This window comes from Acipenser ruthenus, chromosome 42, assembly GCF_902713425.1.
Source record: "Acipenser ruthenus chromosome 42, fAciRut3.2 maternal haplotype, whole genome shotgun sequence".
NCBI lineage: Eukaryota > Metazoa > Chordata > Actinopteri > Acipenseriformes > Acipenseridae > Acipenser > Acipenser ruthenus.
Genome location: NC_081230.1, coordinates 7,799,569 through 7,824,296, shown reverse-complemented (window position 1 = coordinate 7,824,296; position 24,728 = coordinate 7,799,569). Strand labels below are relative to the sequence as shown.

The 24,728-nt window shown below is 41.2% G+C and overlaps 1 protein-coding gene across 5 annotated transcripts in view; it reads left to right on the top strand.

The window, feature by feature from the left end:
* LOC117400871 (rho GTPase-activating protein 15) overlaps window positions 1-24,728 on the top strand; it is a 49,068-nt gene that overhangs the window by 7,079 nt on the left and 17,261 nt on the right. For 2 of the 5 annotated variants that reach the window (XM_059011460.1, XM_059011464.1), the window contains exons 2-7: window positions 4,681-4,790; window positions 9,715-10,100; window positions 10,636-10,937; window positions 15,571-15,813; window positions 23,767-23,841; window positions 24,563-24,709. In XM_059011460.1, the coding sequence (XP_058867443.1) occupies window positions 9,791-10,100; window positions 10,636-10,937; window positions 15,571-15,813; window positions 23,767-23,841; window positions 24,563-24,709 (1,077 nt within the window). In that variant the 5' untranslated portion in view covers window positions 4,681-4,790; window positions 9,715-9,790. The remainder of the gene's footprint in view (window positions 1-4,680; window positions 4,791-9,714; window positions 10,101-10,635; window positions 10,938-15,570; window positions 15,814-23,766; window positions 23,842-24,562; window positions 24,710-24,728) is intronic. The other 3 variants (XM_059011462.1, XM_059011461.1, XM_059011465.1) reach the window with 3 other exon arrangements.

The following is a 24,728-nucleotide window of genomic DNA, read 5'->3' as shown; positions in this document are numbered from 1 at the left end:
AATTTGTGAAGGTGTGCCGGAGGATAAATGGAGGCACCTGTCCGAGTGTCACATTGTTGAATACACCTGCTGTGGATAAAAAGCAAAATACTTTAACACCATAGTAAAACATCACCAGTTTTACTGAATATGATTGAGGGACACTGCAGCTCTGAGATTCAACAACATCCGTGGCAATATTCAGCAGTCCTCTGTACTGTTGAAAAATAAGTAAATGCTAATCGAATCGGTATAGCAAGGCTGTGGCTCTGGCTTGGTTTGCTGGTAGAGGTTAAAGGCAGCGGGGTGGAATGTGTTCCAGTTGACTGGTCCTGACAGTCAATAATCACCCGTCCGAAAAACCAATTACTAGTGCAGCTCGTTACTGGAGAAACATCGATATGAGGCACTACAGTTAATAGAACAGGGAGGAAAATGATGGTCTTTATCTGATACAATCATGTGGAACAAAATCTGTGCAGCTTACTGAGCATTCGAAACAAATGCTGTGTAAGAATGTGTTGCTCGCACAGGATTATACATTCTGTGGTATCTTAGTCCCCGAATATTGCTTTTATTAAACATTAAGGAAGTGTAGCAAAGCTTAGCGACAGCATGGCAAAGCGTCGGTAAGCATTGTAAAGCCGAGAGAGGCATGGTAAAACGTGGCAAACCATGGGACACTATGGGAAATAGATGGCATATGAGGTCTGTATATCATATTCTTGTCTTGGGCCCGTTAATGCTGTTTCTATCAACACAATTATATCATATTATAAAATTATATTAGACCTACATTGTGTTTCTACTGTCCTCTGACTGCCAGCCTGCTTGACTCGGGTGGCATTCGCTGAACCAGCACAAAATCACATGCCCTGCCACATCATCCTCTCTCTCTCTCTCTCTCTCTCTCTCTCTCTCTCTCTCTCTCTCTCTCTCTCTCTCTCTCTCTCTCTCTCTCTCTCTCTCTCGTAGTCTAGGCATGATGCAGTACCCTCCACTACTATCTGGACTACTGTACTGTTGCTAAGGTCAAGTTTGTGGGAGACCACCAATTGCTCGGCCCGACCGCCACTAACCCTTAGTTTACCTGTTTGTGATTGGCTCTGGCTGACATGCAGCTGTTTGTGATTGGCTCTGGCTGACATGCAGAGATGTCATTGGTTCTTCTGGGTTCCATGTAGGCAGGAGACTTTAAAACACAGCAGGGGGACCACTGTAGTGCCCTGCCCCGCTCTCATAAATCACCTGTTGACCGGAGTGTTTTACATAGACATACATTCTTTATGAAGCTTTTAAGAATGCATAACCAGGTTTGCCTTGAAGGTGCAAAGGTAAGGAGCTTTGGAGTTTGCTATTGCGATCACTGGTATTTAATGCAGTGATCACAATAGCAAAGTGAGGCACAAAAATGAAATATTTTCTATGGAAGTTGTTTTGCCTTTAATTGAACTACCATATGGTATATTTGCAGAAATGACTTTGCCACATTCTGTTTCTGTTCATGTGCATCAAATCCTATGCAAACCTACTTGTGCAAATTTGCTTATTTGCTTTGCATCCATTGTTTTATGTGCGTCCGCTCCTTTTAATATTTATATATAGTCAACATACTGATAGTTTAAAGATATCTTGAGCTAATTGTGATTCAACTTGGTGCATGTCTTTCTGTGCAGTACATACAGCACCAGTATGTCACACATACTCTATATTGCTATTTGTACTAGTGGGGAATGCATTAGAACTGTTGCTTGGTTATACAATAGAACATGTGCCATTTTATGCATTGGTTTTCAATTGCACATTATAGTTTTTGATACAATCATTTAAAAATTCAGGGACGTGACCAGATACAAATACATTTTCAAGCAGTGTTTATCCACATTTCTGAATGTTTGTCCTGCGGTAACACTGCAAATTATAAATTTTTAAAGCTAAAGGGACACATTTCTCCTCCTTGATTTTAGTGTATAAACAACACATACATCACCCTGCAGCCTTTAAATATAGACCTGTTAATTAAACCCCTGACTGGAAGATTAACTAGTGCTGTATGTTATTTTTATTGCTATTGAGCCAGTCCTTCAATTGCTGAGTACAGCATTTGAATGATATCCTGGCTGAAAGTAATGAGATATGTTCTACTGTACAGAAGTCTTCCTCTCCTTTCTTTATTATATATATATATATATATATATAATATATATTATTATATAAACATTTTTTTGTAATTGCATAAGGCAGCCATATTATTAGCAATGGGAAAAATATTGAATGCTGTTCAGAACTGATCAAGCCAAGAGGCTGGGATCTTCTTTGTGTGTTGAGTTGTAGATTAATGGCTTAGGAGCGTTTCTTATCCTGGGCTCGTCAGCCTGTGCCACAGAGCTCCACTGCTCAGGACTAGGCACCGATTCAAATCCCCCACTTCAAAACAAGTCCCTTTCCTGGCAAATTGGTGCCATCTGCTACTGCCATCCAGCGACTAATGCCGCTCTTAGGAACAATTTGAATGGAAAGCGCCAAGCACAGAGCTGAAACACTGGGCAATTTCAGAGCTCAGATCCAGGCTTCCTGCTGCCAAAGGCTTCTTCAGGGAGCTCGCTTACAGTAAACGAATCACCCCCTGTCCATTAAAAGTGGTTAGATGAAATATTGGGAGCAATTTAGTAATCTGAAATCTCTTAAAGGGGTTGCAGCAGCTCGTGATTGCGTAACTCGTGTGCTCTTTCGTTTGCTGTGTACTTCATTTCGAAATGTGCGGTTCCTGCTAGGTTGAAGAAAGATCTCGGTCCCTTGCTGGCTTGTAGGTAGTGTTTTCACTTCTGAGGTCATTTCGCCTTGGGCAGTCTCTTCAGTGGTCAAAGCACGTCAGTCGTTAGCGGAAGCAACTCATTGGTTAACTTTCCGTTTCCAAGGTGACCAAGGAAGTGCAAGACTACCTGAAATGTTATGAAACTTTAGCATTGGTATGGTACCAGTATGCCTAATATCTTTTAATTTTAAAAAAAGATCCCTATAACACCTTTCTTTTAAAACTGCACAGGAGATTTACAAAGCGAATGGAACTGCATATTTATGGATTATAATTTAATAATCGTATTTACTGATTAAGTACAGAGATTGATTATTAATAAATTTGTTCAATTAAGATGTTATAAACATGTATACCTCAATAGTTATAGTACGGAGTTCTTTATAAATCTACACGTTTGTTTCTGCATCATTTATACTGTTGTACCCATGCATACCTCATTTTAATAATGCCAATGAATTTGGAACAAATAATAAATATGACAGCGACCCTGATACTAAAGCACACTGTCGATCTGTATTTAGATAAAGAAACTTCAATTGAATGGCAATCGTTTCCTTGAAAGACTTCTAATTCTATTCACCTGAATTTAAATTTATTTTACCTTAAGCAATATTGAGTGTTTGAGAGTTATGGATGACGCTGCCGTCTGCTACTGATAAACTACTGTGATACTACAGTGAATTACCATCAGCGTGCATGGCTTTCTACCATCAACTCTATAATTCTTGCTAGAACACCAGTGGCATCATCCTAGCTTGTGCTATCATAGCGTCAAACCACTGCAATGCCATCGAGGCTAGTGCTGTAACAAGGTAGAACATTTTGCTGCAGTATAGATTGATTGATTAGATGATCAATCTGAAACTTTTAGTGCAAAAGTATTGGCAGAACTGAATTCACTAAACTGGAGTGGATGTGTCTCGTGGAGCCTGACCCTGTGCTGGGGGAGGTCATGGCTGTAAATCCCAGCTTAGTCTCTCAACAGGGGTGCTGATTCGCCACAGAGCTGACCCAAGCCCCCAGTGGGGGGCAACTGCACTGACACAATCACATATCAGAGCTGAGCTACCCTGCCAGCTGAGAGAGCCAAGCCAAAGACCAAGTCTTAAAACAGCGCTGAGCAGTGCTTTCAAGGAATACCTGCTGAATAGTTTCGGTTAATTGATCACCTGGCTTTTAGTTACTTTTGAGCTTGTCTGGAAAGTTTTAAGTGTCAGGATGTCATAGCCTTCCGGATTCCATTCCATTCCGGATTCCATGTGACAATGACTTTTCAACTCTGCTACTCTGTGTATATAGACAGAGAGAGTACAGTAGGAGGGGCTGACAGTTGGAAGGTTACACTGTCGTTGAACATTGAACCCAGAACCATTGCAAACACCATAAAACAGGAAGGAGAATACAAAAGGCAATTAAAATAAGATTTGAAGCCACTTCCTCTTGAAACTTTAAGCAAGGCAGAATTCCTGTAACGAGACCTGTAAAAAATGACCACAGAGACGCGCACCAATAATTCTGCCCACCCCCTGAAACAGTGAGTTTGTTAAACATTTGCAATGAAAAATATCTAACAAACTCACTGTTTCCGGGTGGAAGAAAATACAGGAGCTGACTACTGGTGGTCATTATTTTTTTTTTTATATACGCTGGGCTCATTCTACAATATTGCTCAGAGATACGCCAAATTTCCATGAGTCTAATATTTAATAAGAATCACGCGGTATGACTTGAAACACCATACAGATGTAATTTACTGTACTTGCGCTATAATATTGAATTATTAGAGCTGCAGAACACCAACTGGCTCAAATCCTGGCTTGTTTAGTGCATGTGAGCCGAGTCTGGTTCAATGTGTTGATTTCCTGTTTCATGCTCTGTTTCAGGAATCCGGAGACTCTTGGCCAGGAGGGACGCAATGACAGATGGTTGTTTTAGTCTCTTCTGGTTGGGTTGACTGGCCTTGGGGATTGCAGTGAGTTGCCAGTGGAAGATGGTGGGTGGTTGGTTTTTTTATTTTTTATTTTTGCATGTTTTACTAGCTGGAGGAGAAATGATTTTCGCTGAATTAATTAAATGTGACAGAGTCCGTGCTTATTGGTGAAAACTATCTTGATAAGTCATGCAGCGTGTTCATTGTGGGGCTATGCGTTAAGATTAATAAGCCTAAATTATTGGAATTTTCAAATGTTAAACTTGCATCTTGAGTGCACAAGACATTTTTCCCACATACATTATAAAAGACTTTACCATAATAACTTATTTCATTACCTAATGACATCTAGGTCTTCATCCCTTCACTGCCATTTCTTATTCTATACTATTCTGTACCTACTGGCGATTAAACATTGTGGTCATCAACGTTTTTGTGATACTGCTCTTGCTAGTTGCTGGTTTGCAAATTGGAGCCCAATGTGTTTTTCCAGAAAGGGTGCAGTTTTGTGTGCAAGCCTCAGCATTGCACCAGCAGTCAAGAGGTTAGTTCTGGGAGTGTCACTCTCTCCACTCTCTGCAGTCCCCCTTGTGTTGTCTGCTGACGCTGAGTTACATCACCCACACTATCTCAACAGGAACTCTTTTCTGTGTGGCCTGAGCAGTGGAAACAATGGGCTCCACAGCAGACAAACCTACACAGTGTGGAGATACTGTGATAACTCTGCTTCATCAGAACCCAGACGTTGTTAGCTGACTAGTTTGTTTACATCCCCCTAAGGTAGTTCATGGCTGCAGGAAACAATCTTCCTGCTGCCTTGAAGCCTACTGCCAGTGGTTCTGTTGGTCCAATATTGCGGTGTTGCCATTTTTCTCTAAACTTTCCCTTTATCTGGCTTTGAGCTTGTCCGGAGAATCCTAAGTGACTGAACAGCTTTCCTCACTCCATAAAACCATGTGACAAAGTTGTGAAGTCACATGATTTCAATGGAATGAAGAAGCTGGTTCTGTATGCAGCTTGAAGCCAGGTAAAGAACCACTCAAAAATAGCAAGGGGGGTTGGTGAATATGTAATTAGATCCGAAGCGGCTCTTACTGATTCGAAACGGATATTTAAAAGGAAAAGGTGACAAGTGGAAATTGTGAGCTTTGCATGGTCTTGTTGCGTTTGGTGAGACAGCGAGGATAGTTCGGTTAGCGCTGTGGTGTGACGTTCTGGAGGTTATTTCCTGTGGCAGGAAGTCGAACCTTCTCTCTCTGTCTGCTCGCTGCATGTTCTTTTGTTCTCCCTGCAGCTTTAACACTTTCAGTCCTGACGGGACCTCAAGGTGTTAACACTACCCGCTCACCCCCTAAGAGAAAGGGTGCTCCCTCCAGTCCAGGGCAGGCTTGAGGCATGGAGACTGAACTGCTCCCTCCCTCACCCCCTAAGAGAAAGGGTGCTTCCTCCAGTCCAGGGCAGGCTTGAGGCATGGAGACTGATCTGCTCCCTCACCCCCTATGAGAAAGGGTGCTCCCTTCAGTCCAGTCCAGGGCAGGCTTGAGGCATGATTACTAGAGCATAGCATACTGGAGATCTGTTTTATATTGAATATCTAGTTTCTATCCATGCACTCTGGATTAGTTTTGCAGACCTGTTGCTCGCATTTTGGATCAATGCATAGCGAGTAGCCATGGCACTAACTCAACCAAGCCATCGTAACCAGCTAATTACAGCTTTCATGAATTATCTGAGAAGTGCGATTTGTTCTTTTGTGTGGTCGTTATATAAACGGCAAGCTTGGTGCTGGGTGGCACTGCAGTAGATACTGAATAGGGAATAGTGTTAAACACTGTTTTCTTTGTTCTTGGTGAATCCGTTTCTGTTACAGTACCTTTTTAATGTGCTGGCTTATGCCCTCTGATAGGAGTATTTCTTAAAGGAGCTGCTCTACAAGGCTTGAACTCAATTTCCCTTCTCTTGTCTTATAAAGGTTTACTGTGGTGTACATGGTATCAAATCATAGCAATGGGTATTGGAGCTTAGTACAAGGACATGTGAAGTGTAGCAATCGATGACCGTGATATTCTGGTATGTGAATGGTTTGAATCAAAACTACATGTTTTATTTTTTTTTGTCATGGCACGGTGTGTCATACTACACTTTTTAGCTTGTCCCATCGTGTCTGTTGTGAATAGACCTTGTAGCTAAAAAGAATTGCCGCCTCTCTCTCACGGAACAGATCTGAAGTTGCATGGAAATAAAATGGGCATCAATAAATATTGACTTTTTTTTATATGCATTTTGTTATTCTATAACATTTAAAATAAAGATTAAAAGAAAGATACTCCCACATGCGAGCCATACAACCATTTTCTACAGTTACTGCACATTTTTAGATTTTAAAATGTCCCCGTTCTACCGTCGGTCAGTGATCTGCAGACCCATAAGTCAGGACAAAAGCAAACCACAAAACAGATTATTTGTAACACCCCTGTTCTTTAGCCATTCCATTTGCGTTGAGCATCAGCAAATTGCTTTAATTCAGCCCCCTCTATTGGGAGCGTGCCATGGCAGGGATTTATTTTAATAAGCCAACAAACAAACAGAAGATAAACCAGGGAGAAGACTGTGATTTAATACGAGTAAAAACATGAGTCAAGATAATTGATTATTGCCAGCCTTGTAAACCATAGTAAATGTTTAGTATAATCAAATTGGAATTACTGTGCAAAATGTACCATTACAAGTATTACAGCCAGCTGCCCCCTTTTCTTGCTCTAAAGATATTTCGTTTTTTTTCCTTTCTTAGAGTTTTGCAATGCAGTATTTCCAGTTTGATTGGCATGTTAACTAACTGTGTTACTGTGAAGAAATAACTCTGTGTGATTGATATCTGTGCTTTCAAACTAGTGAAGGTCGCTTGTGCAGTGTTTTGGTGTTGAACACTGTCTAGCGCTTTTGGGAAGTTAAATTAATAAAAAGCCTGAAGGAAAGAGCACGGTTTGTTAATTCTACACCGCTGGCAGTTATTGTTTCGTACAAGTCGTTGAGTTCAGTCAAAGATTTCCGGTCTTCGGTTAAAATATACCAGAATTGGCTGACATCCACAGCAACACGTCGGAGTGTGGTTTTACAAAAGAAAAAAGCACTACATTGATACACAGACACACAGACAGACACACTGACGGGTAGATACACAGACACGCACTCGCGCGCGCACACACACACACACAGTTTTAAAAAGAATGTGGTTTTAGAAAAACTAAAATAATAAGCTAGTTTGTAGAAATAGAATAATTAAACAGTATTAAACAAATGTAAATAATTTTTTTAAAAGGGAAAGGGGTCCGAGCGCATTGTGCGACACCCAAGATCGGTAACTTATAGGAAACCATAAGGCTACCGTTCCCCAATTTGTCATGCACGAAATATTGAATTTCCCCAGGCAACGCCAGGTACTCCAGCTAGTAAACTGTAGAACTCTAAAATGAATGCACATTTTTACACAACTGTACCCTTCCTGAAATAGACTAATTTATTTCCTATTTAAGACGGATCTTGGTTGCTCTCTCTAGTCCCTCACTCACACTAACGCACATTGGGATGATCTAATTTTGTCACTGGCCATTCTGTTTTTAAAAGGGACGCACGTAATTGCTGTCTCGCTGTGTGTGTGTGTGTGTGTGTGTGTGTGTGTGTGTGTGTGTGTGTGTGTGCGCATCTGACCCAATTACAGGTAGAGCCATCAAGAAGAACCTCAATCTATCTCTCTCTCTCTCTCTCTCTCTCTCTCTCTCTCTTTCTCAGTGAATATTTCCCATGTCTGGTCTAGTTGCCTTGCTGTCATTATGATGCCTGCTTGGTTATTTATCTTTTGCAAGAGAGCTCAGCTGTTTAGTTTGGAAGCTTGTGGTTCATTGGCTATGCGATAGGCAGCCTTAGACCGATGGTGAGATTCTTGTACTTTTGAGGTCATGAGAAATCAATTTTACCAACAAAAAAGCCCCAGGACAACTAAATCTAGGTCAAAGCTGGTTCTAGACTTCAGTGTGGAGAATGGTTAGTAAAGAATTGTCAGGGCAGGTTGAGTGAGCAAAAAACATCCCAGGTAAGAGATCAAACATATTTATAATTGTGTTTTATCTGTTATGTTAATAGCATATCACAGTGCTAGTATACAATAGGCAAGGTTCTCAAAGCTACAGTATTTACTCCTATTCGTCATTAGCACAATTTGTGTCAAAGGAAAAAAATAAATAAAATTCACAATTCTAAAATGAATAACAAAAAAATACTACCCACAAGACCACAAATTAAATGTCTGGTTTCATAAGTTCTTCAGTGTGTTTCAACTGTATGAAACATGGCTATTTACTCCAGATCATCATTAGAACAATTTTTATTTCGGAAAGGAAACGCCCAATAAAACCACCAAACCAGAAATAAACAAATCAAACATTTAATTTTAGGGGCTTGTAAACAGTCTCAGGTTATTCTCTGTTCGAATTGTAATCTCTCTCTCTCTCTCTCTCTTCCCCCCCCTCTCTCTCTTCCTCCTCTCCTTTCTCCCTCTCTCGCTCTCTCTCTCTCTTCCTCCTCTCTCTCTTCCTCCTTTCCTCTCCTTTCTCCCTCTCTCTCGCTCTCTCTTCTCCCTCTCCCTCCCTCTCTCTCTCTCCCTCTCCCTCTCCCTCTCTTCCCCTCTCTCTCGCTCTCTTCCTCCTTTCCTCTCCTTTCTCCCTCTCTCTCGCTCTCTCTCCCTCTCCCTCTCTTCCCCTCTCTCTCTCTCTCCCCTCTCTCTCGCTCTCTCTCTCTCTCCTCCCTCTCCCTCCCTCTCTCTCTCCCCTCTCTCTCGCTCTCTCTCTCTCTCCTCCCTCTCCCTCCCTCTCTCTCTCCTCTCTCTCTCTCTTCCTCCTCTCCTTTCTCCCCCTCCCCCTCTCCCTCTCCTCTCCTCTCCCCTCTCTCTCGCTCTCTCTCTTCTCCCTCTCCCTCCCTCCCTCTCTCTCAGTGTACGCCGGTGGACGGATCCTGCTTGCTGTGTGTGAGCCTCTCTGGCCGCTCCTCCCTCCCTGCCCGGCTCTGAGATGTTGTCAGGCAGTTGGCGGAAGGCTGCAGTCCCCCCAGCGGGCTCCAGGGGCAGCAGCGTGCTGGTGGAGGCTCAGTATGACTACGAGTACCGCGCCACGGACGGCAAGATGGTGTCGATCCGCGAGGGCGAGCGTTTTGTGCTCCTGTGCAAGTCCACTGAGGACTGGTGGCAGGTGCGACGCCTGGGGGACCCCCCCAAAGCGAAGCCCTTCTATGTGCCTGCTACCTACGTGACTGAGGTGGCTTCCACGGTCAAACTGGTGCCACGCACTACCCTCTCCCCCTGCTCACAGAGCCACTGCACAGGTGAGGGTGCCGTATACAATATCATGGGAGTCAATGAAGAGTAATCAGAAGGCTGGGGTCTGTTAGATGGAAATTTGGTCATAAAGTGAAATATTTACTATTTATTTCTCACCTTTAACAGATCGGCAAAGGTTCTTTATTTGCAAAAATTCTTTGTCTATTGCCACATTATTTTATCGTCTGTGTTGAATCCTGGGTGTGCCCACTTGTGCTCATTTTAGATCATTTTTGCTACTTTGTATCCATTTAACTTGAGCCCCAAGTTGCTATTCATGGCATAGCATGATGCCGAACCACATGCTGTTTGTATAAAGATGGTGCTCGCATTAGTCTGTGCAAGTCTGAATTCAGGTGTTTCATCTGAGTTCAGGAGCTGCTGTATCTGTGTAACCTAGGCTAGATCTGGCAAAGCATCTATAGAAGAGCCAGTCCCATCTAGTAAAGGTGCTGGCTCTTAACTCCTATAAAGACACTGGAAGTGAAAGCACCCTGAAATTCTAATTGGAATGTTGCTCCTCCTCCTCGCCCCGTTCAGGTTCTAAAGCATTCTGCCGTTCCATGGAGGATCTGAACTCCAACAGCACGTTCCGTAGCGGTGGTGGGGCTCGCTTCCCCACCCTGCCCCTTCAAGACCCCCACACGGGGCACCAGGGGGGCTCCTTCCTGCTGCTCCCCTCAAGAAGCGATGCCCCCATAACTCGCAGCAGGAGCTCCAGCGTGCTGCCCCAGAACCCCTACCGGGAGGTGACGGAACAGGGGCCCTGCCAGCCCAAGCAGAAGTCCTACTCTCAGGGAGATATTCTAAATGAAGAACCATCACAGAAACACATCCTGGAGGTAACGCTGCATGTTTTGCAAAACTGACCTATTTTGTTAGCTGCAATTCTGTTTAAACCCTCTCTGTTACTTCACACAGAACCCTTGTGCAGCACATTGGGAATTACACGATTTTAGCAAGTGTTTTCTCAAGGTTAAATTCTGAATCTTCGCACGGAAGGATCTGAATAAAGCATGTGCTGTCGCTTGCGCTCCCTGTAATGCCCTGGGTTCCACACAGAAGCGCAGGACTGCTGGTCTCGAGACCTTTTTGCTGCTTTAAGCTTTAAAGCAGGGATTAGGATTGGATTCAGGTCACAAGCTCTTGGTTGATCAAACCTGCAACAATGTGCTTTTTATTGAATTGGGGGCCGGGGGGCAGTGTGGAGCGGGAAGCTGTTCCCACGGCAGGGAGATTTCCAGCCGTTGTGCCCAAGCGCTCCTAGTGGCTAGTGAAGGTACTGCTGTAGAAATGCAGCATGAGTCATTTACTTTCTTAATTGGAGTTTATCCATTTTAGAATTAATCTTTAGACATCAGACAAGTTGCTAAACCTTTAACCGTTGTCAAATATGCAGGTCAGATGCAGGCTAATTTATTCCTGTACAGTGCAGGTGAATTTATTTCTCAGTATTTCTACTGTCGTTTCCATATCCCCTTGTATTGACGATTTTTTAAATGTAAATTTTTTAGAAGTTTTAAAACACTTTATGTAAACTCTATGGAGTTTAAGTTGCCCTGCCATAACTTTGAAAAAAACAAACATGCATGCATTATAAAAGAGATACATAGCTTGGAAACATAAGGCAGTACAATTATACAAGCAGGGACTGATGGGATATACTATTAAAAGCTACATACATAATCTTATACATAAATAGTCATTTACAAATAAAAAGAGATAGAGGGCTTCTTTTGTGATGGCTTTTCTGATTTTGGTTACAAACATTCCCAACTTAATCCCAAATGTGTCTTTATTTCAAGTCTGTCAAGGGGCTTCATCTGATTTACCTTATTAGTTATAGATGCCTGTCTACATCCGCACCATAGTCATATACAGCTGTGCATCACCCTATAGCATTACCTCATTTTGCTTCATAAAGTCGAATGAAACCTGCTGATAATGTCACGTTAACATATTGAATTACACACGGCTTTGTAGCTGTCCTACATACATAATGAAAAACTTAAATAAAAAATGGTGACATTTTGAAATCTAACATATACTGTACTGCTATATAATCATATAGGTTTGAGTAATTGAGTAGTAATAATAAAAAAAAAAAACGTGCGATTTTGCAAGCATCATATAAATGTCAGGGAAAAGTGAAAAAAAACAAAATGAACATGCCATCGGAAGTGACTCCTCTTTTCACATATTGATTCAGACTTTACCCTTCTTATCAAGCTGCTTAGAAAATCTGTCCTTTTTATCTTAGACTGTTTGCCCTGAGCAATACTGAAAGCCTGATAACCAACAATTCGTATCAATCCAGCCCACAACATTTCCTCTGAGCACAGCAGCCTGGTTCTATCTGCAGCCTTTTCTCCACACTGTGATCTTTATGAGCCTACAAAAAGCTGACATGGGGCTTTGAACTAGGCAATGCCACCATAGCATAAAACCAGCAAATTCGAACTACAGTCAAGCATGGGAAAGCACAGAAATAGCAGATCCAGTATCCTAGGAGTCTATGAAGACGTGGTTCATATCGAAGCTGCAGAAACTCACCCCATGTGATGTCACTCTAAACCACATGGGCCTATTAGAAGTTATGTCTGTTTTACAGTTAGGGTGTTGCCCTTACATTGCTTTTTATAGGAAATAGTGCTGAGGTACAGTACTGAAATGTTCTCATAAATGCTGAAGTACAGTATAGAATGCAGTTGGTTTGTGCGTTATGCATGGCAAGTTTTAATAGTACAAGTCATAAAAACGCTATTGTAAACACGGTGATTACTGGACTGTACAGTACTTGTATGTGGAGTTTTACAGTCATGCTTTTAGCATTGCAATGTAAAGTGTTGTACCTACTTTCATTAATCTTACTTGTCGTGAACTTCTATTCACTACCTAGCTCTCAAATGTGCAGTATTGAAAGAAACACATTACAGCAAACTTTTTTTTTTTTTCATCTGAAACGCTGGGTGCTCGCTGGGTAAGGCTAGTTACATTTGCCCTTCCTGCGTGGCACAGAAGGTTCATGAAATGATCTTGTTATCTACCATCCCCTCTATTTGTCTGATGTGTTTGTTGAACTGTGAGTCAACTTCCCGTTTTTTGCACAGTCCCTTTTTGAAGTGATATTAACAGAGCTGGCCTGCAGCAGCACTAACCGCCTTTCACGTGTCCTGCAGCTCTCGCACAACCTTCAACAAACTAGCGTTGCATTGCACGCGTTTATCATTGCATCCCACACGTGGGAGGATTTTATTTTCCATAATAAAGCCATGTCTGGAATTCATTGGTTTTAAAGCCATTCCCTTGTATTTGTCGGTGTGCGTCGACTGCTTGGCCCAGAATTTAGCTGCAAGTGGTAGATTGGAGTGTAGCTGAGACTGTTTATTACATAGTAACGACTCCAGATTCTCTTCCTAGTGGTTCTTTTAATAACGCAACTTCTCACACGCTATGTTTTATGGTAATTCTTTGCTGCTACGTCTGTCTTTTAGCAGTAAGAGCCAGTGCCAGCTAGTGATCTGCCACTTTGGATCAGGCTTCCTTTTGTTTTGCTAGCAGTGCTTACTGATATAAAGATAGTGATCAGGCCGGCCTGGTCTAATGCATTGCTCAAGCTGCTGTAGTGTGTTCAGTTTTAGCAGAAAAGGCTGCATGTTTGATTTTGAGTAAGATAAACCTCTGATGTGAAGAAAAATCACAACCACTCTTGACGAGAACTTTATTAGCATTTTTTTATAAAAAAAAAAAAAAGAAAAACACAGAAAAACAAGTTATTGTATGCATTCTTTTTCATACAATAACTTGTTCTCCAGCTGATACTGTAAGGAAGATTATATTCATCCATCATGGCAATGTGAGGATCCAGTTTGAGCTGCCAGGAGTGAATTAAAGCTGCCCTCTTGTGGTAACTGTAGGAACTCCTCGGTGTGTTTTCAGCATGGCATGTAATCCAGCTGGAATTCAATTCAGCCTCACATTAGGGAAAATTCTGTCTGCTCTCCCAATCAGCCTAAATACCCTAGAACAATCAGCTATGTTTTCACCTACTGTTTAATTATCAAAGTGGGAATTTGATTTACAGAACTGATATAAAAGCAATCTCATAGCTGTCAGAATTAGATATTAAATCAAATCGGGTTTATTACAAGTTTTAACAAGGGAGACAAAAACACATTAAAAACATTTAATGAACCGCCGACGGATAGTTTATGAACACGTAAGGACCTGAGCCGCTTCCTACATGTCTCTTCTGATTGATGCTGGTGTTAGTCATGATCGACAGTCAGCTTGTCTGCTTACCCTCTTCGATGCTCCCTGCTACCCTCGATACAGGCTGTGTCTCAGCTGGTCAGACGCAGCAATGAAGCATTCGGTGTATTTGCATGAAGCAGCAAAACATCTCCCTTTTACCACTAGCCTGCTGCACAGTTAGTCCGTATTGTGAGCTCCTGAAAAAAAATTAACACTGAGAACAAACACAACCCTCTTCATGCAAAATCCCAGCAAGAGTTGGGAATAGAAACCCACTTCTACTGGTTTCTTACTGGAAACCCAGCAGGGATAGAAAACCACAGCACCAAATTCCCCAATTGATGTTAACAGGATATACGCACAGTCACACATACACACACACAGAAGATATTGTGAAAGTTAAAACTGAATTTCGGAAAGTCTAAAAGCATTGCTCGATATCCTGTTTTGAACTCACAGGATGTGGACAGATGAGATGCAGAGCAATGGTGTTTGGGTGTAAACTGACAAAGAGACTACTTCTGAAAATATACTACATAAAAACCAGTAAAGACCATTGTGTGCCTTTTAGAACCCTGTTCGATTTGTATTCATCTCGCATTCAAGTGCAATTCCTTGGTGTCTGTTGTTTATTAGTCAAACCAGCTCAAGATCACTGTGTAGTAGACTGTGTACTGCACAAAACGAAATTTGACAAATGAACACTATGTACACTTGTAGTCAATGCAATACCTCGTACTGTAATTCTACTGCAAAAATAAGACATATTTGCTGTATCAGCCATTGTGTTTTAATGCTTTGCCTGGTGAACTTGCTTATTGTCACTGTTCTTGCTCAACCCTTCTGAAGTTCTATTGAAAGGGTTCAACATTTTCAATGGTTTTAGATATCGTACACTTTCCTACAAATCAGACAGTCTAGAACAATGCCATGAATAACCGTAGTCCACGTTGAGTTAAATCTTTTATGAACAGGGCCTCTCTCTCTTACAACTCCAAAGAAATATTAACCAAAACCTTTGCTAGTTGACTGGTTTTATTATAGATTCTATGCTTTCTGATTGTCTGTCATTTCAGCTGCTGAATAGTCTTTCTGTAACTCCTGATGGTAGAAAGCGTTTTAAGTGGCGACCGATATCACTTCCGACACTGAAAACGGATATTGGCAAAACCCTTTGCCCACTTGCCTGTAGTGTGTTGTTCTGTGGCGTTGTCGTTTCAGCTGGTGACTCAGTCCTACATCCCGCGCCATTCCCTGCAGGAATCCCCTCTCTACAGTAACCAGGAGAAGTTGAAACGCATGCAGACCCTGCCTCCCAGCCCCACACAGCGCCCCCTGCAGGTCCTGGATCTCTGGGAGCAGCACATGGACCCTGCCTCAGGACGCTGCTTCTACGTGAACAGCGTGACCCGCGAGCGGTCCTGGAAACCGCCGCGCCGAGCCCGAGACAGAACATCGGCCCGGGTGAGAACTGCAGACAAACCACAAACATTTAAACCTTTAAATGTCTAGGTCAGGGGTGTCAAACTGCAAGGCCGCAGGGTCTTCTGGTTTACACTACCTATAAAACATTGTGAGGTCTGGAAAGAAGTGTTACATGTGTCCAGATCATTTAAGTAATTAGACCAATGAAGTAATTGAGAGCTCGGGTGGAACGAAAGCCAGAAGACACTGCCTGGCCCTTCAGTTTGACACCGCTGGTCTAGGTGGTAACTAATATTAAAACGGGTTCCTGAGTAGCTTTTCTGTGTGGTGAACAAGGTGAGTCATACAGTCAGGGGTCCACAAGTTAGCATCCTGGCAGTTGCTTAACTTTGGGATTTCTCAGGGAACCCCTGTGAGTTCGGGAGAGCAAAATCACCAGGGACCGTTTCACACAGCGTACCCTGCTGGCCAGGTGTCTGGTGAGCTCAAAGCGGTCACCTGCAGGGCTGGCCTGCTTTCTGGGAAAAAAAAAGATGTTTCAAAATTAGCGTTAGTGATTTGTCTTGTTAAATGGTATTCATGCACACGCACACGCAAGGGAGTGAGAATGTGTTTCATGTGGTTTGCAGGCTGTTGAAATAGGAGAGGTGAAACAAGCGTGTGTCATCAGTGAAACCATCCTCCCTCACTGTAGACTAATTATCACCTGTTGATACTACTGAACTACATACAATCCTGACCTGTTTTGTCATCAACAACCAAGTACTTCAAACGGACTATAAAACACACTACTATTTAGAAGTACAATGACATACATTTGAAGTCTTCCTCTCTAAGCCCTGAGGAAAAAAAAATTTGTATTCAGTGCAAATGGAAACGAACACAGTGTGTATTGTAGGTATCTGTTGTGTCTTCTCATGTCAAGTGGATCTTGCAAAGCTGTAGATATTGCAATCATATTGCAACGATTTAGAAATGCTGATATAACCTTAAATTCAATGGCAAACATTTCAATGTCTTCCAAGGACTGTGGTATAGTGAGCACCTTGCAATGCTATCCTGGGTATATGATGTGCTCCTCGTGTTAACTGACTTAGTAAATATATCATATGTTCTACTATTCTGTATTGTATATGAAGTATAATTTGAGCTTTCTGCCACTGTATAGCTCCCATGCTTTCTTTTACAGTTGTGTGCAGTATACTGTAACAATTGCAATATGCAAAATAGTTCAGATGCAAATTCTCCCATTTTGATGCTGAAATTTGATGCTGTGTTGGCTACCAAATTCCTTCTGTAGTTGAAGTTGACAGGGGTTTCCAGTATTTTAATATTTATTTGTATTTATTTTTTAAATAAGATTCCTCAATGGTCTTCTTATTACTAAATTGAATGTAGTAACTTTAGATTTAGATTTGATAAAGCTGTTCTACCCAACAACATTACAGTTTTTTTTTTATAAAAAGCTAAAACTATCAAATAAATGAACTAAAAAGAGTTTAAAGCTATTTTTTGAGTACATTTTCAAAGTTTTTCCTCCTTCCAGTTAATTTTTATAAAAGTCAACATTAATGTTACAAAATGAGAAACAAACAACTCAAGCTTAAACCTTGAATGTTTTAACACAGACATTCGGTTCTAATTCGAATGTAAAATTGTAAAGTTTTTTGCTAATTAAAGGTAATTAGGCAGAAGGTTACAAACTGTGTTGTTCTCTGCTTTTAAAAATGCAGGACTTCTCAAATACTTGCGTTCAATTTCTAGTCTAGTATACCAAAAGCTTTCTTGTAAAGTGAGTCTCCCTACAGTTTTTATATGCAACGTGAAATTAATTCAAATTTATTTCTGAAGAGTTGTCCCCAGAGATGGTTATAAAGCGGAAAGAACCTTTTAGTAGTTAGTAATTAGTTCCTCTTTTGTTTAGATTTGTAAATGTTACTCAGAGTGGTGCTATCACCACTTCTCTGTCTGTATTATTAGGCCTGTTATTGTCCTGCTCTCAGTTCTGTCTTTTTAGTTTTTTTTTTTGTTTTTATCTGGTGGGGTTTAACAAACCCTGTATAAACAGTAAATGGCTTCTAGTCCGATCTGAACCACAGCCGTACAATTCTAGGGGTTTGTGGTCTAGCAGTATTAGCTCACAGCTAGGAAAGTCAGACCTATTTATTTCTTAGCGACTTCCAGTTTACAAAATATCACAATACAAAGGGCCTCATTTACGAAGCGTTTAATATACGCAAAACGTGATAATGGGTCGCAGTTCTGTCCCCGTCATATTTATTTACTATTCCCGTTTCCGTGCGGGAAATCTAGGATTTAGCGGTTGCACAACGAAAGGGGCGGAATAGCGCCGCCGCCTCGTTTGCATTGAATTAATGGTGTTTACGTATGCAAAGCAGCATGCTAAACACAGATAATGAGCTGCCATACATTCATGAGCAGTAGTTTTTTCCCGCAATGTGGAGCAGTGGTTAGGGCTCTGGACTGCTGACCGGAAGGTGGTGGGTTTAATACCAGGACACTGCTGTTTTATTTAAAATAACATATTATTATTATAAATAGTTCTGACGAAAAACCCGTCTGAGCCGACCTTTATTCATACCGTACCATAAATACCTGCCTTTTTTCATAAAACCGCCCGGAACACTCGGTTCCGAAGTTCCGTTTGGGATGAAAATGATGCACGTAATAAAACTAAGATAATATAATAACATAATACCACTGAAAAAACCTACCCAACCGACCTTTTAAATACCTTTATTGATCAAACAGAGTTGGAAGCAAATTTCAACTGTTTGACACAATGTTACAAGATTCACCACAGTTGTAATTAAACATAGTTACTAAAATTGTAACTAAACACAGTTACGATGTATGTATTTTCTGTAGGTTCTTTCTGGTTTTAACAAAGTTGGGAGGTTACGTTGTAACAAGGAATCATGATGAGTCTTTTAACATTGTGTCAAACAGTTGAATTGAGTTTAAATTCTAGTACCTATTTATACAGCTCTCTCTCTCTCTCTCTCTCTCTCTCTCTCTCTCTCTCTCTCTCTCTCTCTCTCAACAATTCCATGTTGTTTTTGTTTTATTTTTTGGTGAGGGATCTGTATTTCTTATTGGTTAGATCTTTCCAGTTTCACTCCTTCAATTTCAATCTGCTCATTTATTTATTCAAATAGTGTTGTTTTTTCAGTTTCAGAATTAAACAAATTAAGCAGTCATCTGAAACCAAGATTGTTGGTTCGTGTCAAAGTTTGTGCTTCATATTTCCAATGGAAACACCAACAATATTCTAGAAACAAAACAATCTGTAATACCACCCAAGTCCTTATTCTCATCAAATGCAATATTCTACTTCATGTGTCAAGGTACTGCACTTAATATAGCAAAGAATTAACAATAAAAAATATGATTTAACACATTATTAATGAGCATTTAAGTTTAAATACAGATACCTCTGTGGTTTACTGCATGAGTTTAAGTCACCCTTTTAATACAATTTTAAAAGGACCGAGTAAAAACGACAGCAAGCAGAGTTAATATCAGGAGTTCATCAATAACCAGGCAAAAAAAACCCATAAAACACAAGTTGGTACGACAAATAGATCTGTTTTGCTGTGTAACTCAAAATATACAGGAGTACCATGTAGTGTGCAGTAATGCCATGTCTTATCTTTGCTGGCTAATCGGCAGACTCAAAGTACAGTTAAATCAGTCAACATCTTGCTGTTGAGTCATTTCTACACCACACAGGTATGCTGGCATGCTGGTAGTCTCTCCAGGCAGTGATAAGTGGTGTAGAGAGAGGGGGAAGGGATTAGATGAACCACACTCAGAGCCTCGGGGAAGGCTGCAATTATTTACACACACAAACACAGCAGGAAGTGATAGCGTTCTTTCTCCTTTCCTCGTCTCGCTGGGACAGTCCAGCACTCGTCCAGGGAGAACGTTTCCTCGTGACACCAACAGCCTTTCACCCCTGTCCCCCAAGAGCAATGGAAACCTGCGCAAGGTAATGACAAATTGGCAAAAGAAAGTTTCTTTAGTAATTCTATTAATTGGTGTTTTTTTATTCTGATAGTTCAGCAACTTACAGAAAAGTACCAGAAAATAACAAAGTTTCAATGTCTTCTAGTGGAAAAATGTAATCTAGATGTATTGGTATATTGGATCAATTGGGTCTGTAGTTTTGAATGGAGTTCTCTTTCCTATACTACTAGAGCGCCCTGCAGTGTTGAGAGTGGAGTTCTCTTTCCTATACTGCTAGAGCGCTCTGCAGTGTTGAGAGTGGAGTTCTCTTTCCTATACTACTAGAGCGCTCTGCAGTGTTGAGAGTGGCGTTCTCTTTCCTATACTACTAGAGCGCTCTGCAGTGTTGAGAGTGGCGTTCTCTTTCCTATACTACTAGAGCGCTCTGCAGTGTTGAGAGTGGCGTTCTCTTTCCTATACTACTAGAGCGCTCTGCAGTGTTGAGAGTGGAGTTCTCTTTCCTATACTACTAGAGCGCTCCGCAGTGTTGAGAGTGGAGTTCTCTTTCCTATACTACTAGAGCGCTCTGCAGTGTTGAGAGTGGAGTTCTCTTTCCTATACTACTAGAGCGCTCTGCAGTGTTGAGAGGAGTTCTCTTTCCTATACTACTAGAGCGCTCTGCAGTGTTGAGAGGGGAGTTCTCTTTCCTATACTGCTAGAGCGCTCTGCAGTGTTGAGAGGAGTTCTCTTTCCTATACTACTAGAGCGCTCTGCAGTGTTGAGAGTGGAGTTCTTTTTCCTATACTACTAGAGCACTCTGCAGTGTTGAGGGGAGTTCTCTTTCCTATACTACTAGAGCGCTCTGCAGTGTTGAGAGTGGAGTTCTCTTTCCTATAATACTAGAGCGCTCTGCAGTGTTTAGAGTGGAGTTCTCTTTCCTGTACTACAGCGCAGTTTTGAGTTATCTTTCCTAGATGTGTGTACAGTTCTGCAGTGTGGATTTAAACTCTTCTGGCCACAGGGGTGCTTTAAACTTCTGAATTTGTGATGATTGAAACAGAAAATGACACCTCGTAAAGAACAAGAAAAATACAAGTGAAACCAGTTGTAATTATGCTGTGTGTGTGTGTGTGTGTGTGTGTGTGTGTGTATATACTAGTGTTGGAATGCTAGTGGTATGTATTGTTGAGATCATGGTTAATGGCGCTAGAGAGTGTCAAGGCAGTGGTTAAAAGATAATGGCATGTTAAGCAGTGCTTTATTTTTAGTCCGTCCCACATGTTAAAACTTGTAGTTTTCACTGTGCAGACCTGGGGTCAAACACAATGATGCTGCAGTAATTATAATTCCAGCTACACTAAAGTAGCATAAACAACAACACACATTTAACATGTTTACAGTTCAGTTATGCATTTGTCATTCAATCATTCTTATATTTTCAGCTACTTTTTTGGTGACCCCATTTGTCTGAAAAAAAAAGTTTAATATATTATGTTTGAACGTGTGATTTATTGCTGGGTTATTTAAAATAGAGTAAGCGTGTTAATGTGTGGAGCTGTTTGTTACTTTAGAGTAATTCATAATTGTAATTACTGCAGCATATTTCTAACTAATTGAACAAAATAGCATTGTAATTGCAATTTCAGCAAACAATGGTGTCATTGTAATTAGAATGATCATTTATATGAGATTCCTTCTTTCATTAACCTTCCTCACAAAAAAAAAAACAGGACCTGATCATGCAAAATCAATACAAAAAAAAAAAGCAATTCTGAAACAGCCTGGGCTTAAGGAAGGCTAAGAGTAATCCCTGATTTAATAAACACTCTGCATTGCAGTGCATTTAAAAAAGATGACTTCCCTCTGTGGAAACCCCAGGGTCTTCCACTGAGAGAAGTAAGCAGTGAATTGAAGGTCAGTGAAACTAAGGCAGATGAAGCAGAACCATCTTCATCACAGCTGAAAATGAATGGCCGGTGACACTGCGATACAGTAATCGCCCTCTCTCAAACAATGCATCTCGGTGTGAACTCACTAAAGCAAAACAACGCTTGTGTTTTCAATGTCTCTCCCTTCCTTGACGTGACTTCTGTTTTTCGTGCAGGATTGAAATTTGTTCACTAATTGCCAAGAAAAATACTATTACAAAACCCAATACTATAACGTGTGATAGTAATGCATATTGGGTAACAGCTGTTTTTTAAAATGGTTTTCTGTTGTCTTTCTGAATCGCAATAACGTACAGTAAAGACACGTGGGCAGATGCCTGTGTTACACAATGCCTGTGGCTGGTAACAAGAACCGAAGAGAGCAACAAGTCGGAGCATCTAAAACACAGGCTTCAAAGCACAGTGTTTGAATACTTGCAGACCCACCCGATGATTGCAAACATCATGTAAGTTTGGATACTGTAGTGTAAAACTGCACCGGATTGTCAGACGCTGCCTCTCTGTAGGAAGCTGTTTTTATCAGCTTCTGCATCTTGTTCATTTTGCTCAACTTCCTTAATTTTCAAAGACACCAACTATTTCACCAGTGCTGGTGTTGTGCAGTTGCTTCCTCGTTCTGTGAGGGGTAACGTGACTGTTTGAAACCTAGAGCTCTCCTGTGCAGCTACGAGCCTGAGAAATAAACTCGCCAGTGGAATGTATCCTCACTCCTTCACTGATTTTTAAATCTGTGCTGAAATACATGAACCAGTTCACCGTGAGTATCTGTTTCTTCTTTTCTGTTCCGTTTTATATCTTAATAAAGAGCTTATCAGAGAAAGACAGAAGTCCTCGGCTGGTGGGAGCACCCTTTCTCTTAAGAGGTGAGGGAGGGAGCAGTTCAATCTCCATGCCTCAAGCTTGCCCTGGACTGGAGGGAGCACCCTTTCTTTTAGGGTGTAAGGGAGGGAGCAGTACAGTCTCCATACCTCAAGCCTGCCAGCACCCTTTCTCTTAGGGGGTGAGGGAGCAGTTCAGTCTCCATGCCTCAAGCCTGCCCTGGACTGGTGGTAGCACCCTTTCTCTTAGGGGTGAGGGAGAGAGCAGTTCAGAGTCTATGGTCATATAAACACAACTGTTGCCCTTTACCCCTCTGTAGTCTATAAAAATGAAAGTCTTTTCATTTTAATTCGTTTCAACTGGCAGGAACACTAGAAGCTGCCAACTTGTTAATGTGAGAGGGAGAGAGAGGTGTGTGTGTGTGTGTGCTTGGTGTCGCAGTTTGCTGAATGTTATAAAGCTCTGAGTTTTAAACCGATTGCTGGTAACGCTTTCCTTTTGAGGATTTTCTTTGTGTGACCACAGTTGTGTACCTCTGTCATAGTGGAACATTGTGAAGTTATTCATACTGAAACCTTAAACAGTTTGAATGAGTAACAGCACATCGGAGGATGAATTCAGTTACAGGGCAGCATATTTTCACGCAGACCGCTGTCAGCAAAAGACCTAAATATACACACTTGTAACGGATATGCAAATCATACAAGCTGACATTTTATGCTCCTGAAAAAATTGGTGTTCTTTCCAATAGATCTAATTGGTGTTGGGTCTAAATATATGGACTTTGTCATTCAGCATCTCTAACAGTGTGTGGGAGTCTCAAGTCAATTGTATTGTCTTTTGAAAGGAAGTCAAATGCCCTATATATATATATATATATATATATATATATATAATGGTTTTAGATACTGTGATTACTGTGTATTAAATGAAATGCTCTCCTATATGCCTTATATCAAGTGTAATATAGTGTGGAGTAGTGGTTAGGGCTCTGGACTCTTGACCGGTGGGTCGCGGGTTCAATCCCAAGTGGGGGACACAGCTGCTGTACCCTTGAGCAAGGTACTTTACCTAGATTGCTCCAGTAAAAACCCAACTGTATAAATGGGTAATTGTATGTAAAAAAATAATGTAATTGTATGTAAAAAAAATAATGTGATATCTTGTAACAATTGTAAGTCGCCCTGTATAAGGGCGTCTGCTAAGAAATAATAATAATAATAATAATAATAATATAATGTGCCTATTCTTCCAGAATTCATCTGAAGCCAGTCCAGGGAGCTACATATACAGTGTGCATGATGGCGACTCAGCCTGGGAACTGATGCAGGTACGATTTCAATCCAAACCTCTCCGAAATTATCGATGGCATTGCAGTCAACATCCTGGTAGCATTGGTACAACGGTATCACAGTGGGAACCTACTACTGTATTCACAATGTTATTACAGTGCTATGGATAACCAATACACACGGTCTGGCTATGCGTTGTGGTACCCTATCAGCAGCAGACTGACTGTGTGCTGCTGTACCAAGAATACTGTCTGTACAGTCTTCCAAATCCCTATGTAGGATTGAAGCCAACGATGCTATTGAAACTGCGAAAAATGCATATGAATTGGTGCCTGTGATGGGAGTTTCAGCGCTGAATGATTGATATTTTGATACACTTCAGCTCAGTACAGGGGTACAGTCATAATGTTGTGGATATTAGTAAGAGGGATCAATTAAAATCTTGCTTACAATGCACAGTTCCAAGCTGTGAAAGTTCTAAATGTACATATTCAGATGATCCTATTAAAAGCTATCGCCAACATTTGTTTTTTAAATAAAAATAGTTTTTTGGTAGTAATTCTTCTATGTAGATCAACATGGCTTATCCAGAGATTTGAAAAGCCAATAAGAATAAAAAAGGTAATGAAGTCATTTATTAGTCAACTTTTAAGCCACAGCAAAAACAAACTCGATATACCATGCAGATCACATAGCACATGAATTGTTATAAGAGTTACGGTTTTCTCCTTATGTTTTTTAACTTCTTTCCTGTAACAGAATATCCAGCGCACTGCCTCCATTGACGGGCTCAATACAGCTCCTTTCAGTCCCAGCCAGGCCCAGATCAGAAACAGCAGCATTCTCCACAATGCAGACAGACTCAGCCACGCCAGATCCATGATCCTGACTGAGCTGAGCAACAAGGTACCCCGCTGCCACAGAA